This window comes from Loxodonta africana, chromosome 21 (genome assembly GCF_030014295.1).
Source record: "Loxodonta africana isolate mLoxAfr1 chromosome 21, mLoxAfr1.hap2, whole genome shotgun sequence".
Taxonomy (NCBI): domain Eukaryota; kingdom Metazoa; phylum Chordata; class Mammalia; order Proboscidea; family Elephantidae; genus Loxodonta; species Loxodonta africana.
The window spans coordinates 66,805,930-66,829,929 of NC_087362.1; the positions used below are offsets into that span (position 1 = coordinate 66,805,930).

The 24,000-nt window shown below is 46.4% G+C and overlaps 1 protein-coding gene across 3 annotated transcripts; it reads left to right on the plus strand.

Annotated features, from left to right (window-relative positions):
• The first annotated feature begins 1,949 nt into the window (after positions 1-1,949).
• SNX20 (sorting nexin 20) lies at positions 1,950-18,736 on the plus strand. 3 transcript variants are annotated; one of them, XM_023555613.2, is made up of 5 exons: positions 1,951-2,083; positions 3,303-3,483; positions 14,161-14,302; positions 15,779-15,930; positions 17,889-18,736. In XM_023555613.2, the coding sequence occupies exons 3-5, from the start codon at positions 14,170-14,172 to the stop codon at positions 18,555-18,557; spliced, it is 954 nt and encodes a 317-aa protein (XP_023411381.2). In that variant the 5' UTR covers positions 1,951-2,083; positions 3,303-3,483; positions 14,161-14,169; the 3' UTR covers positions 18,558-18,736. The 3 variants fall into 3 exon arrangements, with proteins under 3 accessions (XP_003416364.2, XP_023411381.2, XP_064130129.1); XM_003416316.3 differs by lacking the exon at positions 3,303-3,483 and having other exon boundaries at positions 1,950-2,083; XM_064274059.1 differs by lacking the exons at positions 1,951-2,083; positions 3,303-3,483 and having other exon boundaries at positions 14,242-14,356.
• The last annotated feature ends 5,264 nt before the right edge of the window (positions 18,737-24,000 follow it).

The window sequence follows — 24,000 nt, forward strand, 5'->3', positions numbered from 1 at the left end:
GGCCAGATGCACTGCCCAAAGCTGAAGAGGCAGGGCTGCCATGCACAAGGGGCCAAAGAATGGGGCCTGCTGGGGCCAAGAAGGTAAGATTACCACTCAGATGGACTAGGAGAATTGGGCCACCCAAAGCTGAGGGAGCAGAATGCCATTCCACTGGGCCTTTAAGGCTGAGCTGAAGCCCAGGTCCGAGGGGCTTCCACCCAGTGTCCTGAGAGTGTGGCCAACACTCACGAGTATGGAGGGCAAGGCCATTGCCTAAATGGTCTCAGAAACAGAGGATTATTTTCAGACCTTGAGGGCTAATGTAATGTGTTCTGTTGACTTGCTTGGCTACTATTACCCCTTCTTTCTCTTCAATTTCTCCCATTTGTAATAGAAATGTCTACTTTGTGCCCGTTCCACCATTTTATCTTTGAAGCAGTTAACTTGTATTCTAGATTTCACAGATGAAGAGGAATTTTGCAGAAGATTTTACACTTGAGTTGATATTTCACTTTTGGGATGATATAATGGGGTTAATATGTTTTACACGTGGCAAGGACATGAATTTTGGGGGACCAAAGGGTGGTATGTTATGGATTGAATTGTGCCCCCCAAAATGTGTATCAACTTGGCTAAGCCATGATTCCCAGTGTTGTGTGATTGTCTGCCATTTTGTGATGTGATGTGATTATCTTACGTGTTGTAAATCCTAACTTCTATAATAGAACGAACAAATCTGTCTTGGAAGAAGTACAGCCGGAATGCTTATTAGAAGCAAGGATGGCAAGACTTCTCACATAGTTTGGATATGTTATCAGGAGGAACCAGCCCCTAGAGAAGGACATCATGCTTGGTAAAGTAGAGAGGGTCAGCGAAAAAGATGAAGACCCTCAACAAGATGGACTGACACAGTGGCTGCAACAATGGGCTCAAGCATAACAACGATTATGAGGATGGCACAAGACTGGGCACTGTTTTGTTCCGTCGTGCATAGGGTCGCTATGAGTCAGAACCGAACCGACTAGACGGCACCTAACAACAACAATAAGATGTTAATGAAGCAGAATTAGAGGCAATGTCGTTAACGAGGCAGGAATCAATCTACAGGATTAAGTTGTGTCTTGAGTCAATCTCTTTTGAGAAATAAAAGAGACAATCGAGCAGAGAGGAGAGGGACCTCATACCACCAAGAAAGAAGCACAGGGAGTGGAGTGTGTCCTTTGGACCTGGGGTCCCTGCACTGACAAGGACCTCCCCCCAGAGCCGACAGAGAGAAAGCCTTCCCCTAGAACAGGCATCCTGAACTTGGACTTCTAGCCTCTGAAACAGTGAGAGAATAAATTTCTGTTTGTTAAAGCCACCCACTTGTGGTATTCCTGTTACAGCAGCACTAGATCGCTAAGACACACATGGTAGACTGACGAGGCTCTCTTTCTTTCCTGTCCCAGCTTCTTGTCCTCAATCAACAGGCCATAAGTTCTGGTGGCTGGGAATTGCATCACTGCTCAGGGGTTTAGCTCCCTGGGTACTTCCTGTTGGTAGTGTTGGATGCAGTCTTGCCCAGAGAATGGGCAACAAACAGGGAGCTGTGATCCCACCCTCTACCCTTCCACTTAAGGTGCTGGCTTTGCATCCCATCAGGTCTGTTCTTCAACCCTCAGTTTCCCTATCTGTTAATAGAGGATGATGGCCCCAGCATGCCTATCTCACAGGGTGGGACATTGAATGCTGAAGGGCCTTGGGAGCTGCTGCCCAAATGCCAAAGATTGTCTAGGACTCTGAAGGACAACCAGGCTGCTACAAGACCCCCAGAAGTGAGGCAGGGCAAGACCCCCGGGACACCCCTGCCGCACCGCCCTGCAGCAGCTGTAGGAGGAAAGGGTGCAGCAAGCTCTCTGTTAAGTTCACCCACCACCTCTCACCAGCCAATGGGCTAGGGCGACCAGGAGCAGGTCACATACCCCATTTCCTGTTTTCAAACAGGAAACTTAGTGAAGCTGCAGCCACTCGTCTGCTCCTAGGGGCTTGGCACGACTCACAGAAAGGGACAATGTGATACCCCTCCCGGACCCCTGGACACACGCAGGGCCACAGGCCTCAGGTCAGTGTTTGATTCCAAGCTGGGTCGGCCTCTGCCCCCTGTGGCCTGAGTCCTCTCCTACCGTGTGCCTCCTCAGTACCTGGTGGGGGCAGGGCGGGTCACGGCCTCTATGTGTGGGACTCTCGTTAGACAGCGGGGCACAGCTATGTGTGGGACTCAAGTTAGAGAGTGGGGTACTGTCCCTCCAACGCTTCAATCCCATTGAAAATGTCAGAAAATTCCGCAATCCCTCTTAGGCCTGGGAAACAAGTCACAACACCTATGTTTCTCAAAAAGTGGTGCCAGGGAACCCCTGTATCTATCAGCCTAGCCCTGGGACACTAGTAAAAAATGCAGAATCCAGGGCCCACCCCCAACCTGCTAACGCCCCTGTATCTGCCCCCTACTAGGGGGTTCTGATGCACTCTCCCATTTTCTAGCCCCTGACCTTGGCAAGGGCTTCTCAGTTGAGCGTCAAGGTGTCCTTGGTGCCATCCTTTCCCCACTGGGGCAGCTGGCACATCCGGTATCCTGGGGCCTCCTCTCGGTCCACCCCTCTGAGTAGACGAAAAGCCTCTGTAGCCCTCAGAAGGGAAGCATGGGCTTTGGAGGCCACCCTGTCTGCCCATCAGGACTGGGATGGGGCAGGGCTCCCGGGGGTTAGGCAAGGTGAAGCAGGAGGGGAATCACTGTGCTGAGTGGTAGAGGGGCTAGGAAGCTGCTCTGTCTCCTGGATCAAGTGCAGACCCCCAAGCCAACAGCACCAACATGTGCAGTATTTTGTTGGGACATCTAGAAATCTTTGCTAAAAAGGGTATAGAGGAAGGAGAGAAGGGCCCATGTGTGCCTGTCCCAAAGAGCTTTTAGAGGTACAGAATTGTTTTCCCCATTTCACAGATGAGAAAACCAAGGCCTGGGGAGGGATAGGAAGTTCCCAAGACCCTGTGAGGGGCACCAATACACGACGGTTTCCCTCCTGCTCCTTGTTAAATGGACATGTAAGAGAGCTGGCCTTGGCTGCTGAATTTGTATATTCTAAGCCTTGGGTTCATGATCGGCCTTCCCACATCTCTGCTAGAGTGTCCAGCCAAGGCCATCATTTCTGGGGTCTTACAGGGCAGGCTCTCTGGGCAAACAGTGTCCTGCTTCTGACCTGGCGCCAGCTGCCTGATCATGGAAGCAGAGCTGGAAGGGCTGGTATTATTGAGTCCAATGCCACCCACCATCACCCATTTTACAGATAAGTTGACTGAAGCAAGTGCGTAGGAGTGCCCCCAGGAAACGTTGGGCCACCAAGAATTCATTAGACAAGAGAGCACGTGGTCCACACAGCATCTTGCCTGGGCACCTACCAGAACATAGGGAATCTGTCCCTAGCCTTCCATCACCAGCAGGACCAGGCTTGTGGCCACACTTTGCGGGTAAGAAAACTAATACCTAGAGATATTAAATAGCTTGCCTGAGGGCCAGTGGTCATCAGGATGGAAGGCTAGGTATCCAACTTCTTCGGGGGAGATGAGAGATAAATGAAGTATCTTCTACAGTCAGGGAAATAATCACCCTCTGAATCACGCCCAGCTCCAGGCCATACCCCCGCTTCTTACCCGGTTTTCCCATCTGTCAAAGGTGAGGTTGGATGGAGGGCCACCATTCTCATTGGGCAGCTGCACAGAGCCACCTAGAGAATGCCCCAGGGTTCCTGTCACCACACGCAAGCAAGAGATCCTGACCCCAGTTGACCTCACCTCTCCCCAGGCCAGGCCAACTCCAGGAGGCCCACACCCTGGATCGAGGCACAGGCTCTGGCCACACCCAGGGACTAGACAGGGCTGTGTGGGCAGCAGGTGTTTTGCCTCTCTCTAGACAAGAGTCAGCATAGGGGTTCAGCATCAGGGCCTGGAACCCAACAGACTGGAGTTCAGGCCCAGCTGTGCACCAGGTGCCCACTTGTGGCCTCCTTGGATCCTCTCAGGAAGGGTGTGAGGTAACTTGATCCTCCTTATTTAAAATTTCCGTGCTGAAGCAGTATCCTAGGTACTCACTCCATCTGAGCTACACCCAATTTTCAAAAATTGTCCCGTTCTCTAATTTGTCTCAGACATGTTTGATTCTATTCCAACTTATACTTTATTAGAGTATTTATTTCACAAGTATTTCTCAACATATGGGTTGGATCATAATAATAGGAAATCTTATCTGGTATTCTTTTTTTTATTCCCTAAGTTATGAATTGAATTGTGTCCCCCATAAATGAACGTCAACTTGGCTAAGCCACGATTCCCAGTATTGTGTGATTCTTCACCATTTTGTGATTGCATGTGATTTTCCTATGTGTTGTAAATCTTAACCTCTATGATGTTAATGAGGCAAGGTTAGAGGCAGTTATGTTAATGAGGCAGGCCTCAGTCTACACGATTAGGTTGTATATTGAGTCAATCTCTTTTTTTTTTTATTGTGCTTTAAATGAAAATCTACAATTCAAGTCAGTTTCTCATATAAAAAGTTATATACATGTTTTTATGTGGCCCTAGTTGTTCTCCCTACAGTGTGACAGCACACTCCTCCTCTCCACCCTGTATTTCCCATGTCCATTCAACCAACTCCTCCTGTCTGCCTCTGCCTTCTCATCTCGCCTCTAGACAGGAGCTGCCCACATAGTCTCATGTGTCCTCTTGAGCTAAGAAACATACTCCTCGCCAGTGCCATTTTATGTCTTATAGTCCAGTCTGAAGAGTTAGCTTCCAGAATGGTTTTAGTTTTGGGCTAACAGAGAGTCCAGGAGCCATGACCTCTGGGGTCCCTCCAGTCTCAGTAAGACCACTAAGTCTGGTCTTTTTACTAGAAATTTGAGGTCTGCATTCTATTTTTCTCCTGCTCCATCAGGGATTCTCTGTTGTGTTCACTGTCAGGATAGTCATTGGTGGTAGCTGGGCACCATCTAGTTCTTCTGGCCTCAAGCTGATGGAGACTCTGATTTATGTGGCCCTTTCTTTCACTTGGGCTCATATTTTCCTTGTATATTTGGTATTTTTCATTCTCCTTTGCTCCAGGTGGGTTGAGACCAATTGATATATCTTAGATGGCTGCTTGCTAGCTTTTAAGACCCCAGATGCTGCTCACCAAAGTGGGATGCAGAATGTTTTCTAAATATACTTTTTTACACCAGTTGACGTAGATGTCCCCTAAAACCATGCTCCTCAGACTGCCACCCCTGCTACTCTGTCCCTCAAAGTGTTTGGTTGTATTCAGGAAACTTCTTAGCTTTTGGATTAGTCCAGTTGTACTGACTTCCCCTGTATTGTGTGCTGTCCTTCCCTTCACCTGAAATAATTCTAGTCTACTATCTAATTAGTGAATACCCCACTCCCTCCCTCCCTCCCTCCCCACCCTCATAACCATCAAAGAATGTTTTCTTCTGTGTTTAAACCTTTTCTTGAGTTCTTTTAACAGTGGTCTCATACAATATTTGTCCTTTTGCAACTGACTAATTTCACTCAGCATAATGTCTCTCAGATTTCTCCATGTTATGACATGTTCCACGAATTCATCTTTGTTCTTTATCATTGCGTAGTATTTCATTGTGTCAACATGCCATAATTTGTTTATCTATTCATACGTCGATGGGCACCTTGGTCACTTCCATCTTTTTGCTATTGTAAACAGTGCTGCAACGAACATGGGTGTGAAGGCTCTTACTGCTCTAGGATATATTCCAAGGAATGGGATTGCTGGATTGTATGGGTAGTTCTATTTCTAGATTTTAAAGGAAGTGCCCAATCGATTTCCAAAGTGGTTGTACCATTTTACATTCCCACCAGCAGTGTATAAGTGTTCCAGTCTCTCCACATTCTCTCCAACATTCATTATTTTGTGTTTTTTGGATTAATGCCAGCCTTGTTGGGATAAGAAGGTATCTCATTTTAGTTTTGATTTGCATTTCTCTAATGACTAATGATCGTGAGCATTTCTTCATGTACCTGTTAGCCACCTGAATGTCTTCTTTGCCCATTTTTTAGTTGGGTTATTCGTCTTTTTGTTGGTAAGGTTTTGCAGTATCTTGTAGATTTTAGAGATTAGACACTGATTGGATTTGTCATAGCTCAAAAATTTTTCGCAGTGTGTAAGTTGTCTTTTTACTCTTTTGGTGAAGTCTTTGAATGAGCACAAGTGTTTGATTTTGAGGAGCTCCCAGTTATCTAGTTTCTCTTCTGGTGTTTGTACATTGTTAGTAATGTTTTGTATAATGTTTACGCCACGTATTAGGGCTTCTAGTGTTGTCCCTATTTTTTCTTCCATTATCTTTTTCGTTTTAGATTTTATAGTTAGGTCTTTGATCCATTTTGAGTTATTTTTTATTCATGGTGTGAGGTATGGGTCTTGTTTCATTTTTTTGCAGATGGATATCCAGTTATGCCAGCACCATTTGTTAAAGAGACTGCCTCCCCCATTTAAAGGACTTTGGACCTTTGTCAAATACCAGCTGCTCACAGGTGGATGAATTTATGTCTGGATTCTTAACTCTGTTCCACTGGCCTGTGTATCTGTTGTTGTACCAGTACCAGGCTGTTTTGACTACTGTGGTGGTATAATAGGCTCTAAAATCAGGTAGCGTGAGGTCACCCACTTTGGTCTTCTTTTTCAGTAATACTTTACATATCAGTGGCCTCTTCCCTTTCCATATGAAGTTGGTGATTTGTTACTCCATCTCATTAAAAAATGCCATTGGAATTTGGCTTGAGATTGCATTGTATTTGCAGATTCCTTGGTGTAGAATAGAGCAAGGGTATGTTTTTCCACTTATGTAGGTCTCTTTTGGTTTCTTGCCGTAACATCTTGTAGTTTTCTTTGTATAGGTCTTTTACATCTCTGGTTAGATTTATTCCTAAGTATTTTATCTTCTTGGGGGCTACTGTAAATGGTATTGATTTACTGATTTCTTCTTCAATGTTCTTTTTGCTGGTATAGAGGAATCCAACTGATTTTTTATGTTTATCCTGTATCGTGATACTTTGCTGAAATCTATTTGTTCCAGTAGTTGTCTTGTGGATTCTTTGGGATTTTCTGTGTATAAGATCATATCATCTGCAAATAGAGATACTTTTATTTCTTCCTTACCAATTCAGAAGCTCTTTATTTCTTTTTCTAGCATAATTGCTCTGGATAGGACCTCCAGCACAATGTTGAATAAGAGTAGTGATAAAGGGCATCTTTGTCTGGTTCCCGTTCTCAAGGGAATGCTTTCAGACTCTCTCCATTTAGTAAGATGTCGCTGCTGGGTTTGTAAAAACACCCCTTATTATGTTGAGGAATTTCCCTTCTATTTCTATTTTGCTGAGAGTTTTTGTCATGAATCTGTGTTGGACTTTGTCAACTGCCTTTTCTGCGTCTATTGATAGGATCATGTGGTTCTTGTCTTTTATTTATGTGGTGGATTACGTTGATTGTTTTTCTAATGTTGAACCATCCCTGCATACTTGATATGAATCCTACTTGGCCATGGTGAATTATTTTTTTGAAATGTTGAATTCTCTTGGCTAGAATTTTGTTGAAGATTTTTGTGTCTAAGTTCATGAGGGATATTGGTCTGTAATTTCCTTTTTTTGTGGTGTCTTTACTTGGTTTTGGTATCAGGGTTATGCTGGCTTCATAGAATGAGTTTGGGAGTATTCCATCTTTTCCTGTGCTCTGAAATACCTTTAGTAGTAGTGGTGTTAACACTTCTCTGGAAGTTTGGTAGAATTCTCCAGTGAAGCCGTTAGGGCCATGGCTTTTTTTTGTTGTTGTGACCCTTTAAATTACCTTTTCAATCTCTTCTTTTGTTATAGGTGTATTTAGTTGTTCTACCTCTGTTTGTGTTAGTTTAGGTAGGCAGTGTGTTTCTAAAAATTTGTTCTTTTCCTCTAGGTTTTCAAATTTGTTAGAGTACAATTTTTCATAGTATTCTGTTATGATTCTTTTAATTTCAGTTGGGTCTGTTGCGATATCGCCCATCTCATTTCTTATTTGGGTTATTTGCTTCCTCTCCTGTTTTTGTTTTGTCACTTTGGCCAGTGAAAAGATCAATTTCGTTGATCTTTTCAAAGAATCAACTTTTGGTCTTGTTAACTCTTTCAATTGTTTTTCTAGTCTCTATTTTATTTAATTCTGCTCTAATTTTTACTATGTTTTCTTCTAGTGCTCAAGGGTTTCTTTTGCTGTTATCTTTCCATTTGTTCAAGTTGTAGGGTTAATTCTTTGATTTTGGCCCTTTCTTCTTTTTGGATATGTGCATTTATTGCTATAAATTGACCTCTGAGCACTGCTTTTCTGTGTCCCAAAGGTTCTGGTAGGATGTGTTCTCATTCTCATTTGATTCTATGAATTTCTTTATTCTGTCCTTAATTTTTCCACAACCCAAAAGTTTTTGAGCAAGGTGTTTTTTGGTTTCCATGTGTTTGATATTTTTCTCTTTCTTTTTCTGTTATTGATTTCTACTTTTATGGCTTTATTGTCAGAAAAGATGCTTTGTAATATTTCGATGTTTTGGATTCTGTTAAGGCTTGCTTTATGGCCTAATATGTGGTCTATTCTGGAGAATGTTCCATGTGGGTTGGAAAAGGAACTATACTTGGCTGCTGTTGGGTGAAGTGTTCTATATATACCTATGAGGTCAAGTTGGTTGATTGTGGCATTTAGATCTTCTGTGTCTTTATTGAGCTTCTTTCTAGATGTTCTGTCCTTCACTGACAGTAGTGTGTTGAAGTCTCCTATTATTACTGTGGAGCTGTCTATCTCTCTTTTCAATGCCGTTAGTTCATTTTATGTATTCTGGAGCTCTGTCGTTGGGTACGTAAATATTTATTATGGTTATGTCCTCCTGGTGTATGGACCCTTTAATCATTATATAGTGTCCTTCCTTATCTTTTGTGGTGGATTTTACTTAAAGTTTATTTTGTCAGAAATTAATATTGCCACTCCTGCTCTTTTTTTTTTTTTAATTTTTATTGTGCTTTAAGTGAAAGTTTACAAGTCAAGTCATCCTCTTATACAAAAATTTATATATACCTTGCTACATACTCCTAGTTGCTCTCCCCCAATGAGACGGCACATTCCTTCTCTTCATCCTCTATTTCTGTGTCCATTCAGCCAGCTTCTGTCCCCCTTTGCCTTCTCATCTCTCCAGACAGGAGCTGCCCACAGTCTCATGTATCTACTTGATCCAAGAAGCCCACTCCTCGCCAGCATCATTTTCTATCTTATAATCCAGTCCAATCCCTGTCTGAAGTGTTGGCTTTGGGAATGTTTCCTGTCTTGGGCTAACAGAAGGTCTGGGGACCATGACCTCCAGGGTCCTTCTAGTCTCAGTCAGACCATTAAGTCTGGTCTTTTTATGAGGATTTGAGGTCTGCATCCCACTGCTCTCCTGTCAGGGCAGTCATCAGTTATTGCCGGACACCATCTAGTTCTGGTCTCAGGCTGATGTAGTCTCTGATTTATGTGACCCTTTCTGTCTCTTGGGCTCATAATTACCTTGTGTCCTTGGTGTTCTTCATTCTCCTTTGCTCCAGGTGGGTTGAGACCAATTGATGCATCTTATATGGCCACTCACTAGTGTTTATGGCCCCAGACACCACTCTCCAAACTGGGATGCAGAATGTTTTCTTAATAGGTTTTATTATGCTGGTTGGCCTAGATGTCCCCTGAAACCTCCTGCTCTTTTTTTTTTGTTGTTGCCTGCTTGATATATTTTTTTTCCATCCTTTGAGTTTTAGTTTCTTTGTGTCTCTAAGTCTAACGCGTGTCTCTTGTAGGCAGCATATAGATGGATCATGTTTTTTAATTCATTCTGCCACACTCTGTCTCTTTATTACTGCATTTAGTCCATTTACACTCAGTGAGTTTAGTGCTGTCATTTTGATGTCTTTGTGTGTCATTGACAGTGTCTTTGTTCCACTTACTTTCCTGTGCTGAGTTGTTTTTCTTTACATATTTTCTTTTCCTCTTTTTCATTGTATTCATTTTGTATTGCTCTGACTTCCTCTCCATATGAAAGACCTATGACTACATTTTTTTAGTCCCTCTTTTTTGATTTAATGTTGTCATCTTTTACATATTGACATCTCTATTTCCCTGTTTTGAGCATTTTAGCTTTGATTTATTTTTGTGATTTCCCTATCTGGGTTGATATCTGGTTGCTGTGTCCTATGTTCTTGCTTGGGGTTATTATTGTTATTGACTTTCTAACTGGAAGACTCCCTTTAGCATTTCTCATAATTTTGGTTTGGTTTTTGCAAATTCCCTAAACTTCTGTTTGTCTTGAAATGTCCTAATTTGGCCATTATATTTGAGAGACAGTTTTGCTGGATATATAATTCTAGCCTGGCAATTTTTTTCCCTCAAGGCTTTATATATGTGCTCCCATTGTCTTCTTGCCTGCATGGTTTCTGCTGAGTAGTCCGAGATTATTCTTATTGACTCTCCTTTGTAGGTGACTTTTCGTTTATCCCTATCTGCTCTTAAAATTCTCTCTTTATCTTTGGTTTCAGCAAGTTTGATTACAATATATCTTGGTGACTTTCTTTTGGGATATACCTAGTGTGGGTTCAATGAGCATCTTGGGTAGGTATCTTCTCATCTTTCATGATATCAGGAAGCTTTCTGTCAACAAATCTTCAATAAGTCTCTCCGTATTTTCTGTTATCCCCCCGCTCTGGTACTCCAAACGCTCATCGGTTAGTCCTCTCGATAGAGTCCCACATAATTCTCAGGGTTTCTTAATTTTTTTTTAATTATTTTATCTGATTTTTCCTCAAATATGTTGGTGCCAAGTGCCTTGTCTTCAGTCTCACTAATTCTGACTTCCATTGTCTCAGTTCTGCTCTTATGACTTTCTACTGAATCGTCTAATTCTGAAATTTTATTGTTAACCTTCTGAATTTCTGTTTGCTCTCTCTCTATGGATTCTTGCATCCTACTAAATTTGTCATTGTGCTCTAATCTAATCTGCTTAAGTTCCTCTAATGCTTTGTCTGTGCATTCCTTGGCTTGTTCTGTGTTTTTCCTGATCTTCCTGATCTCCTGAAGAGTTCTGTATCTTAATCTTTTGTATTCTACCTCTGGTAATTCCAGGAAATTTTCTTCATCTGGAAGATTTCTTGATTCTTTGTTTTGGGAGCTTGCTGAAGCCATCGTGGTCTGCCTCCTTATGTGATTTGATATTGACTGTTGTTTCCAAGCCATTGATGTTATTGCATTTATTTTATGTTTGCTTACTGTGTCCTAGCTTCTTGTTTTGATATGCCCAGATAGGCTGTTCATGTGAGCTAGTTTGATTATTGATGCCATTGAAGCTCTAATATCCTGTCACCAAGTGGTTAGAGCTGTTACTAGGTATGTGAGCCCAGGAGTCCATTCACTTCTCTTGTATGGATTCAGCTCAGGTGTCCAGATAGTCACCAAGTGTGTGGTGCGGGCTCTTACCTACAGTCCTAGATGAGCAGGGGTGATTGGTGTAGGCACAGATATCTGGGTACAATAGGCGGTCACACTCCGAGCAAAGCAGAGGGCGAAAACCACCCCTGAGTGTCTGTGAGGAAAGCATGTCCCTGTTTCCTAGAGCACTTAGGTGGGTAGGTTTTCCTGGGTCAGGTCCGGCAACTCCTCACTGCTTCTGAACCATTTCTCCCTCCCCTTGTCGCTCAGTCCCATTCCCAAACTTTGCCTATGATGTTTGGGGCTCCTAGTTTGTCATATATATTTGATTCACTTGTTTTTTGGGGGGGGTCTTTGTTGTAAGAAGGACCACAGGAAGCGTCTGGCTACTCCCCATCTTGGACCTGCCACAAGTCAATTATTTTTGAGATATAAACAAAAGAAGCAAACAGAGAGATGGGGGACCCCATACCACCAGGAAAATGGTGCCAGGAGCAAAGCACGTCCTTTGGGCCCAGGGTCCCTGCACTGAGACTCTCCTAGATCAGGGGAAGACTGATGACAAGGACTTTCCTCCAGAGTCAACAGAGAAAGCCTTCCCCTAGAGTTGGTGCCCTGAATTCAGACTTTTAACCTACTAGGCTGTGAAAGAATACATTTCTCTTTGTTAAAGCCATCCATTTGTGGTACTTCTGTTGTGGCAGCACTAGATAACTAAGACACCCTAATATAATAATATTATATTATGTGTGGGGCCCTGAAGCGATGTTTTACATGGTCTGTCTGACCTAATCCTCTACCAGCCTCATGAAGGTGAGTTCTATTATCATGCCCATTTTGTAGGAAACTGAGGCACAGAGAAGTTAAGTAGCTTACCAGATGTGATGTCAACTGGTTCCCTTACCTGGGTCACAAGCAGAGCTACTGCATAAGTTGGACCCCAGGATTTGGCCTGCCTGCCCTCCACCTCTGACGAGGGTGGAGAGGATTCTGTAGTCAGCCCAGCCTGGGTTTGTGGCCTGTCCATCATTTACTAGCTGTTGATCTTGGGCAACTCTAAGTCTCAGTTCCTTCATTGTGAAATAGACATAACAATAGTCTCGGTCACCCAGGGTGGTTAGACTGAGAGAGACCACGTCAAGAGCATAGAACTCAGGCTGGCATGTAACAAGCATCTGAGACCAACTGGGCATTGCTTATTGGGCACACTCACCAGCTGCAGAACCGGGGGCTAAGCCTCAGTTTCCTCATCTGTTAATTGGGTGTAATGATAGATTTTTTTTTTGTGGATGTTAAATAAGACAGTGGGTGTGAACAACCTAGATGGATATGAAGTGGGTATAGTAAACTCTCTGTAAATGTTTGCTTAGATAGAAAGAAAGAGAGAATTGTGAAAAAAATCCATACCAGTGTCAACCTGCTCTGAAAACTGGGATTTCATTGCATGTGTAATATACAATGGAGAATTGGAACATTCATCTAGACAAGACAGCACCTTTCTCCCAAGTAATTACTGAAGCCATTACCTTTGCTTGGTGTAAAAATGGCGTGGAGATGGCGTCAAACTTCCTCTCTTCATAAGGGGAAAGGAGAATCAAGATCGATCGCCCAAGGCTGATTCTTATGAGACAGAGGTCAGATATGCCTCCTCTCTCTGCCATCTTTGCCAATTCTGACACCAACTCTCCCTTCCATGGCACTCTCTACACCCTGCTGAGTTCAATAATTCATTTCAGTGGCCACACAGAACTCACAGATAATACTTACGATTATGGGGTTTATTAGGGAAGTAACAGGTTACAATTCAGGATCAGGAATGCTCAAGATACAGTTCTTCCATCAGGACAGCCTATTTTCAGCTGTGCTCGCAGGTATACCTCTCTCTGGTCCTAGGCCTCTGCCCTGGTCTGCCCTGCTCAGGCAAGTGTTACAAAGCTTTTTCAGCCCCTGGCAATAAATCCCCAGAGGCAACCTAGGCACTCAGCTTTGTCACTCTGTGGACCAGGAAGCCTGCTGCTTGGTCTCCTGCCAGTCTCTCCTGCCACTGCTTCTCGCTGTCTTCGGGTCTACAGCGCTCTCTCTCTCTCTCTGTCTTTCTCTCTCTCTCAGTCTCCTGGTTCCAGGAGCTTCTCAGTGCAGGCATCCTGGGTCCAAATGATGTGCTTTCCGCTTCTGGGTATTCTTCCTTAGTGGTGGTGGGATTCTCCTCTTTCCTGCCTCTGGGGTAGCTTATTTCAATTCCAGTGGGTTGGCAATATTGACAAACCCCTTTGGTGGGCTACATTTACCCTATCTGCACAGTCCCGGCCAATCACCTGGGTGGGAGTTATAAGAACATGGCAAGAAAGGCCTCACAAAAGCGATCCATTGTACCACACTTGGGATCACCTCATTTAAAACTCGACTCAATAATACAAGGATCCTAACAATACAATAAGGACCTGCTCACCCTGGGAGTGACCTGTGCCGCTCTCCACACTGCGCTGGGTGCAAAGGGGAAGCCCCACGTTTAGCATCTGGCAACTGGATGGGCAGCTGGGTGGATGGCAGAGGACTCAGCAGCAAGGATGTTGTCATTCCCTTCTGCCTGCCAGCAGGGAATATGACACAGATCATAGGCTCCCCAGAAACTACCAGGAACCCCAACATGAGTGGGCACTCACTGATCTCTCTTGTGTCCTTGGCAGCCTTGGAGCATGGCAAGTCCTGAGCACCCTGGGGGTCCTGGTTGGACAGGGTACCCTGCAGCCCAGTGTGTGGCAAGGACCAAGCAAGAAGCATCAGCCACTGGTCCAGACCTCCCACATCCAGGACCTGAAGGACACTTAGGTGGGCTTGAAGCTTGGGGCTTGGTCAGGGTGTAGAGGTCTGAAGACATTTGAAGTAAGCACGTGGGTCCCCTCAATGTATGCAATGGTGTCTTCTAGCTGGGCAGCTCTCTTAACTTGGGTTACCCCAATGTAGAGACTGAGACAAGGATTTGGGTACAAGTTGTTTATCTGGGAGATGATTGTAGAAGGCATGGTAGGAGGGTGGGAAGGTGAGGAAGGGAAGGGCAAGAAGCCAGTATAGTGTCAATGAGCAGATTACTGCTGTGGGCAACTGGACCCAAGCCTGGTGAGGATCTTTGGGAGGCTGTTTGGATAATATCTCAGAGATGGTGCACCTGGGGGATGAGGCAGGCAGGCTATTTACTCACTAAATCCCATCTTCACCAGCTGAAGGATGCTTTTGAGCAAGCTCTTATGTCCCAAGAAAGCCCTCAGGCCAAGAGTGGCAGGTGCTTCCAGGAGGAAATGCTGACTGGCATAGCCAGGCACTGACGGCATCTGCTACAGTGCCATCTCTTGGAACAAACTGCCACCCATTCATTCATTCATGCAATCATTCGAGACATGCCAATTGAAAACGTGCTGTGTTCCAGGCCCTCTGCAGGGCACTGGAAAATAGGCACAGGTCAAACATTAGGCTGGCTCTCAAATTTAATGAAGAAACTGATCGTAAAAAGACATTTGAAATGTCATGAAAAAGGCCAAAAGAATAAGCTGAGAGGCTCTCACTCAAATGCCAAGGGACAGTAGAAGTCAAATGTCGGCTGGCCCTTGAAGGACATATTGGAGAAAGGCTTCTGGGACCCATGATCCCATAAAATAAAATGCGAACTCGCATGTGCATTTTGCTGGTGAGGGATCCAGTGTTCCCAAGATTCTTAGACGGGCTCAGGTCTCACAAAAGTTTTAAGAAACACCGTGATAAGTTGTCCAGGCAGGGAAAGAGGTAGGCTGCTTTCAAGGCAGGAGTGGTATGAGCACGAGACGGTCAGGAAGCATGGCAGGTGGGAAATGAGTGAGGTCGGGGCTGGCCAGGCTGAGCCTGGAACCCAGCATCCCTCCACCATTTGCTGGGATATGCTCAAAGAGGCCTGGTGCCAGCCATGGGGCCAGCGTTGTAGGGAATGCAGAGATGAGCAAGCCACAGTCCCCTCCACAGAAGCACAGGTTTTCACAATGTCAACCCACAGGCCAGAAGCAGGCAGTGCAGCGCAACCACAATGCGGCCTCTCAGAGCCAAGAAAGCACCTTGGGATGATGGGCCATTTGGGCTTGTCGGTGGTGGGTGGACTCAGCCAGGTTGGGAACAGATGTCTGCTTGATGGCCTATACATAGAAGGGTTGGGGGGAGGGAACATTCACCCTTTTTCAGGAACTCTGAGGTCCCATGCCAGGCAGACCCAGCCCTCTCCCCAAGCCTTAGCCTCTGAAGTGCACTGGCTGGTACAAATCTTAAAGCGTGCCACCCTTCCAGATATGCCCAGCAGCCTGAGCCCCAACTCCAGCATGACCACGCGAGAGCTGCAGGAGTATTGGAGGAACGAGAAATGCCACTGGAAGCATGTCAAACTGCTCTTTGAGATCGCGTCGGCCCGCATTGAGGAGAGAAAGGCCTCCAAGTTCGTGGTACGCCAAGTAAAAAAAAAACGATCTTTCACGCCCTTATGCCACCTCCTTTTTGACCCTGGGCAATTCCTGTGGGGTCTCAGTGTTCCCAGACATGAAATGGGTTGGCACACTCTAACTCACAGATTTCTTCTGGAGAAGATAGTCATAAATCAAGATTTCATGAGCACCTACTATATGCTCAGCACTGAGCTAGATACTATGGGGATTAGAGAACCTAAGTCACAGCCCCTGATCCTGAGGAGGAGATAGCCCAGCTGGGACAACAAAGTCTACCTCCAAGAAACAACATACAATTTAATCGTATGATGTCTGTTATCTGTGTCCCTTCTTCATAGGTTTTGCCACCTCCCTGTAGCATTTACATTATTATTACTTTTTCTTTAAATCACTTTAAAAAAAAAACACTAAACCAAACAAACAAAAAAAACACTAAATACATGTATTTCAAAAAGAAATCACTTAAATGAAAAACCAGTATCCTATGGCATAAAAAAGGTAACCACAAAAATAAATATAAATAAAATAGATTCTAGCTGGTTACTCTGCCTGGTAGAAAGCCCTGTGCTTGGGGACTGTTCTCTCCAAAAAACCAAACCCATTACCGTCAACTCAATTCTGACTCATAATGACAATATAAGACGAGTTGAACTGGCTCATAGGATTTCCAAGGCTGTAAACTTTTACAGAAGCAGACTTCCACATCTTTCTCCCACAGAGCCGCTGGTGGTTTCAAACCGCTGACCTTTCAGTTAGTAGCTGAGTACTTTAACCACTAACCACCAGGGCTCCTAGCTTGTATTACGGAATGTGAAAGACTATATCTACCACTCGTCTGTCAGTTTGTTGTACTGTGGTGGTTTGTATGTCACTGTGATGCTGGAAGCTATGCCACCAGTATTTCAAATAGCAGAGGGGTCACCCATGGTAGGCAGGTTTCAGTGGAGCTTCCAGACTAAGACAGACTAGGAAGAAAGGCCTGGAAATCTACTTCTGAAATCTTGCCAATGAAAACCCTATGTATCCCAACAGAATATTGTCCATTATAGTGCTAGAAGATGAGCTCCTTAGGTTGGAAAGAACTCAAAATATACAGTGGTTGCAGTAATGGACTAAGCATACCAATGATGGTGAAGATGGCAGAGGACCAGGCAACGTTTCCTTCTCTTATACACAGGGTTGCCATGAGTTGGAACCCACTTGACAGTGATTAACAACACAAGACTATATATGGGCCACACTCAACCTTTCTCCCTCCCTTAACGGGGACCAGAATAATAACAATAGCTAACGCGGAAGGCTTACTGTGTGTCTGGCATGGTTCCAAAGCAGTTACTGTGTATTAACTCATTTAGCCCTCACCCAGTGAGGATACTATTACTATTCTCATTTTACAGGTTCAGAGAGGTTAAATTACCTATGACCAGAGACTAGCTAGTCCACGCTGGACCTGAGATCATAACCCTGGCATACAGTTCCAGAATCTGTGGCCTCAGTCGATATTCTCTATGCCCATGGGAAGAGAATCGAAAAGGAATCACTTTCTTACTATATTGCATCATTACCAGTATACGACCTAAAACCATCTCCCAAGTGTTCAAACTGGGAGAACACAGATCAAATTCAAGCTTCCCATTTCAGAAAACTGAGGCCCAGTTTTGATAACACAAAGCTAAGACAGTCCCCAGGCCCCCTGCACCTCATGTTCCCGAGCTTTCTCTCTAGGCACACCCCCACGGTGCTGTGTCTGTTATTCTTGGGTTGCCTCCTGTCATGATTAGTGTTTGTAGTTTGGCTGATTCCAAAGGCAATTTAAAGCGGAATTGCAGATAAGGGCCACCCACTTTCAGGGTATGTTTTAACTCGTCAGCGTCATTATTTTCACTTGTCTGGGCTCTCTCTGTCAGTTCCAACCTCCGCCAGGCTGTCGTCAGAGCCTTTCTCTCTTTGTCTTGTAGATGTACCAAATCGTTGTCATCCAGACAGGGAGTTTTGACAGCAACAAAGCCATCCTGGAACGGCGCTACTCAGACTTTGAGAAGCTCCAGAAAAACCTCCTGAAGATTTTCAGGGAAGAGATCGAAGATGTCGCCTTCCCCAAGAAGCACCTCATGGGGAACTTCACGGAGGAGATGATCTGTGAGCGCAAGCTGGCCTTCAAAGAGTACCTGAGCCTGCTCTACACTATCCGCTGCGTGCGCCGCTCCCGCGAGTTCATCGACTTCCTGACGCGGCCCGAGCTGCGCGAGGCCTTCGGATGCCTGCGCGCCGGCCAGTACACCAAGGCCCTGGACATACTGGTGCACGTGGTGCCCCTGCAGGAGAAGCTGACCCGCCACTGCCCCGTCCTGGTGGTCCCGGCCCTCTGCGCCATGCTGCTGTGTCACCGTGACCTCGAGCACCCCCTGGAGGCCTTCGCCGTGGGCGAGAGGGCCCTGCAGTACCTGGAGGCCCGGGAGAGCCACCGGTACTACGCGCCCCTGCTGGACGCCATGGCCCGCCTGGCCTACGTGCTGGGCAAGGACTTTGTGTCCCTGCAAGAGAAACTGGAGGAGCGCCAGCTCCGGAAGCCCACCACCCGGGGGCTCACCCTGAAGGAACTCACAGTCCGAGAGTATCTGTACTGAGCTAGCCAGCCCGGAGGAGCGGGAGACTTGGGGGTCACCTGTTTGGTGGGCTCTTTGGGCTTCATTTTTAGTGGGAAGAGTCATTTTTGGTTCTAACTTAAGGGTCGACTTTGGGCAAGCCCCTACCCCTCTCTGGTCCTCTGTTTCCTCATCCCGACAAAGGTTGAACCTTCTTGGAAGTCTCTGTTTGCGTCCTGTGTCCCCTTGAGACCAGATCCATGGCTTCATCTCAAAACCACAAACCAGGCTCCCGAAGCATTGGAGAGTAATATTGATCTTATGGAGGCTTTCATGGGTGCTAGGGGTCAGGTTTACATTGCACATGGTTGACAAAACTTAATTTCCTCTCAGCCAGCTCTCCACCGCTGTCCTGAGTGTCTTCCATCTACGCCTCCCTGTCAGCACTGCTTGCAAATATCCACACCCATTACCGGAAGCATTCTAGCTCTTCCCTCCTATCGTGTACACCCAACTCAGTAAAACTAAAGCTCACCTATTGCTCCCCAGGACAGCATCCCCTGAGATGGGGGTTGTATGCCAGCCTTGGAAGGGTGGGGCAATATTGGGCTGGAAAGCAATGGTGTCATGAGTTTGTATAATACAAGGTTGTCAACAAGAGAAGCTATCAACGATTTCTCTAGTTAAGACAAATTAATATGCTGCCTAGGAGTGGATTTTCATTTATAACGGAAATAGTCCCTGAAATGGAGTCATTGGGTGATGCAAATGGTTAACATGCTTGGCTGCTAACTGAAAGGTTAGGGGTTTAAGTCCACTCAGAGACACCTCAGAAGAAAGGCCTGGCACTATCTTTCCGAAAAATCAGCTGTTGAAAACCCTATTAAGCATAAGCCTACTCTGACACACATGGGGTTGCCATGAGTCAACAGTGACTCAACAGCAACTGGTTTTTAACTAGTCCCTTAGATGGCCTCCCTAGGTCACGGAGACACAGCCCTAGGTCACGGAGACACAGCCCTAGGTCACGGAGACACAGCCCTAGGTCACGGAGACACAGCCCTAGGTCACGGAGACACAGCCCTAGGTCACGGAGACGCAGCCCTAGGTCACGGAGACGCAGCCCTAGGTCACGGAGACGCAGCGCTAGGTCACGGAGACGCAGCCCTAGGTCACGGAGACACAGCGCTAGGTCACGGAGACGCAGCGCTAGGTCACGGAGACACAGCCCTAGGTCACGGAGACACAGCCCTAGGTCACGGAGACGCAGCGCTAGGTCACGGAGACGCAGCCCTAGGTCACGGAGACGCAGCGCTAGGTCACGGAGACACAGCGCTAGGTCACGGAGACACAGCCCTAGGTCACGGAGACACAGCCCTAGGTCACGGAGACACAGCCCTAGGTCACGGAGACACAGCCCTGGAGGGAGGTGGAGCGGGATACTCAGCGGAGCCTCTAGAGAGAGGAGAGGTGGAATCCTCAACACTTTCTCTTTTGAATGGCAGTGTTCTTAGGAAGCTCTCTCGTGGGTTAGGATCTGAAGTCTGCTGTCAGGAAAGGATATCAAGGGTCCCAGTGTGAAGGGGAGTCTGGACCAATGACCTTAATTCAACACAGGGCCTGGAGCTGGTGGTTTAGGCTGGTTTGGGCCCAATATGTGTCTGAGGCTGGAAGCCCCTGCAGACCAAGCCATCTGTCTGAGCTTATAAGTGTGAAATGACAGGTTGTAACTTGGGAAGCTTAATATGGGGCACCAGTTTGACTGAGCAAGGATCTGACCCAGCAAAGAGATCGCCATAGCAGTGAACAAGCGTTCACTAAACTGCACCAGGATGTGTTCAACAGCGACACCATGTGGCAACAATTGTAGCGGCTCACTCAGGCTCCACCCCGAAATTTAGAAGTAGGAGGGACACCTTTGGACAGAGAAAGCCCTCAAGCCTCTCTGTTTACTCAAGGAGAAGGATACTTCAAGAAGGAGCCCAGGACTTTCAGAGCCTTACTGTATGTCTGGGGCTGTACTCCTATTACCCCTAGCCCAGCTCTACTTGAGATGCTACTATCCCATTTTACAGACAAGCACACAGAGACCCTGACAGTTTAAGTGACTTGCCCAAGGTCACAGTTAACAAGTGGTAGAACAGGAAATTAAGCCCAGGCCTGTTTGACTCCAAACTTATACATTTCACTTAGTCCCACATTGGGGCAGGCAGAGAGGGGAGGGCATATGTCCCTGGTCCTCTCACCCACAGGGCCTTTAAAGGTCATCTCTCTCATCCCTGCTATAATTAGAAGGTAGCTATAAAGTATAAATACAGTGGAAACTCTCGCTGTAATTACACCCCAGCTAGACCATTCCCTGAGTCAGGGCCTAAGTCTGAGACCTGCTCATCCTTTGCTAAAAGAGAGAGTGGGGAAACTGATACCTGGGGAGGTGATTCCCTCAAGGCCACACAGTAAGACAGGGACCTGGAGTGTCCACATCAAAGTGATATGCTCTGGCAGGCAGGCCAGACAGAACAATCCCGGTTTCCAATTCTAGGAGGCCCTCAGGGTCATCCAGCTGGACCTGGGGGTGCTGGATCAGCATCAAGGCCAGGGAAGGGGCCAGCCAGCCTGGCAGGGCTTCCCAGCTCCAGGGTGAGAGGCTTAGTTCAGGGTGGGCTCCAGACCCCAAGGCCTAGCATGCCCTTAGCTCTGCTCACAAGCTGACTTTACCTAGCTGTGACCCTGCCTTGGAGCAACAAAACCAGTTCCAACTCCACCTGCTAGTGGAAGGGGGCGGACTCAACACATCCCCAAGCAGGCCTCTCCTGGCCTCAGGAACCAGGACGTGCTGAGCCATGCTGGCAGGCAGCAGCCACACATAAGCTGCCACCTCACAATCCTCTCACTTGCTCACACACCCCAGCCCTTTTGGGGCCCAACAATGCCACCACTTGTCTTCCCAGCTACTCACCATCTTCTTTCAAGTAGTCTCCTTTTATTTCTGCAAATTTATTGAAAAAGAAACTTCATATTGCTACCCAAAGGGGAAAATCAGAATCACTAGCTGTAATTAGAAGGTAGTTATAAACACAACCAGAAAATATTGCTGTAATTACACCCCAGCTAGACCATTGCCTGAGTGAGGGTCTGAGTCTGAGACCTGCTCATCCTTTGCTAAGAGAGAGGGGAGAGAGACAGAGAGAAGAATTAGAGACTCGTTATCACCAAGCTGAGGCCTCACTTGGATTTATGCAGGACCCGTTGCCACCAAGTCCTTTCTGACTCATGGCGACCCTATAGGACCCAGTAGAACTGCTCCATGGGGTTTCCAAGGAGCACCTGGTGGATTCGAACTGCCAACCTTTTGCTTAGCAGCTGAGCTCTTAACCATTGGGCTACCAGGGCTCAGAAGTACTGGAAAGTTTGTAAAAGGAATTGTCTGGTCATGTGGCTTGGGTCATCCAATGCTGTCTTTGCACTGCTCCAGCCACCTGGTGTCTCGCCCAAGCACACTGAAAATTCTGCCCTTTGATGCTTGTCCCCATGGCCCAGGGCTCCCGGACTCCCAGACCTGCACCTCAGCCCGCTCGCTCTCTAGCTCCTTAGTTCTTGGCCTGGTTCGGCTTTGTTTGACCGTCTTTGACTTTCAGCACACCATTCGTGAGGTGGTACCCAGGCTCCAGCTCCTGACTTCATACCCTGATACCAGGTTAAGATCTCCAAACGGAGGGAGTGTTCTGGATTGATCAGGCCGGAACCTGCAGCATGTCACCTGGGGGGCGTCATGGCCCATCAGCTCTGTCCTCCTGATAACAGCACAAAAATGTCCTTCCCCCAAAGGGGCCTTGGACCAGCCCCACCCTCCCGGTCAGCACCCAGAATAGCCTTACCCCTCTCTCTGAGCACACACTCACTTTCTCAGTAAACAAAGAGTAGATGGCATTCCTACCATGTCCCAGACCCAACAGCTGGGGACACACAGAGACAGAACCAGCTCAGTCCCTGCCCTTGTAGAGACGGGAGCCACTCACAGAGTAAATGGAAGCTGGGACAAAGGCTCTCCCTCAGCCAGTCGGTTAGGAGGGCTTCTCAGAGGAGGAGCCGTTTGAGGGGGTCACAGAGGTTGTGAAGGAGCCAGTCACGGGAGCATTTCCACAGAGGGAAAGCGGAGAGCAATCCTGAGGCACCTTTGTCCTAGAGCAGCAGCTCCCTCCTCAGGAATTCCTGGTCCTCGGCCCCAGGGGACCCTCGGTCCAGGTCTGGGCCCAGAAGGGACCCAACCCCAGGTGCCCCCTCCCTGATGTGCCCTCCAGCTCTGCCTTTTGAGAAGACACCTTGCAAACTGTGTCTACATTGTTGCTATATCCAGTGACCGGCTTGTTTGAAGTGAAGGAGCCGGAAGCTTGCATTTAAGGCTTGGAGACCTTTAGGTTACAAGTGACAGAAACCCAAAGTTAACCCGGCAAGGGAGGAATTTATTATCTAAAGGTCCAGGAATAGAGTAGCTTCAAGCAGAGTTGGACCCAAAGACTTAAACCTTGTCATCTGGGCAGCCTTGGACAGAAGTAGTTCTTTAACACACTGTTTGGTAATCTGCATTTCCCTACAAGACATCCTTCTACCACATTACTTTTAAGGGTTTCATTGAATTTTAATGTACATACCATAGTTATTTTAATAGTCCTAAAATGTTCCAAGTTTTCTTATTATAGGGCAACACTGCAGCAGACATCTTGATCTATGTCTTTTTGTGTATTTGTGCTCTTAAGACAATATCTAACAGTGTCATTTCTGAATTAAAGGGTACGAAAAAAAACCAAACCTGTTGCCGTCAGTTGATTCTGATTCATCGCGACCCTGTAGGACAAGGTAGAGCTGCCCCACAGGGTTTCCAAGGAGCAGTTGGTGGATTCGAACTGCTTTTGGCTAGCAGCCGAGCTCTTAACCACTAACCACCAGGGCTCCCGAATGAAAAGGTAGGAACACTTTAATTAATATGTTACGTAACTTCTCTCTCTCCAGCTAATACGTTGTCGTTGAGTCCCATCAAGTCGATTCCCACTCAGAGAGAGTCCACGTGACAGAGTAGAATTGTACCGTAGGGGTTTCTTGGTGGTAATATTTACGGAGACAGATCGCCCAGTCCTCCTCGCGTGAAGTGGCTGGGTGGGTTCGAACCGCTAACCTTTCGGTTAGTAGATGAGCCCTTAACCGTTTCTCCCACCAGCTAGTAGGAGAGAAGCTAATTTCCTTAAATCCTCCACAACACTTCTATTTCCATTTTAAAACCATTCTCCAATGGGATAGGCAAAAAAGTGTGACCCCTGGCTTAATGTGCACTTATTTATTATTATTGAGGATGAACATTCTTTTCATAGGCTTACTGGCCATTTTTGTTGTACTTAATGTCATAAAAACGTTTCTTTTTGCCCCTTTCGCCGGGACGTCGGGAGGGAAGAGGGACCTAGAGAGCCTCCAACCCCTCAATTTAAAAAGC

Excerpts from the sequence above, each read along its gene's own strand:
- SNX20 (XM_003416316.3), top strand. The coding sequence starts at position 14,170 with ATGGCAAGTCCTGAGCACCCTGGGGGTCCTGGTTGGACAGGGTACCCT. Across the intron at positions 14,303-15,778 it reads AGGACCTGAAGGACACTTAG|ATATGCCCAGCAGCCTGAGC; the intron begins GTGGGCTTGAAG and ends CCACCCTTCCAG. Across the intron at positions 15,931-17,888 it reads GAAAGGCCTCCAAGTTCGTG|ATGTACCAAATCGTTGTCAT; the intron begins GTACGCCAAGTA and ends TTTGTCTTGTAG.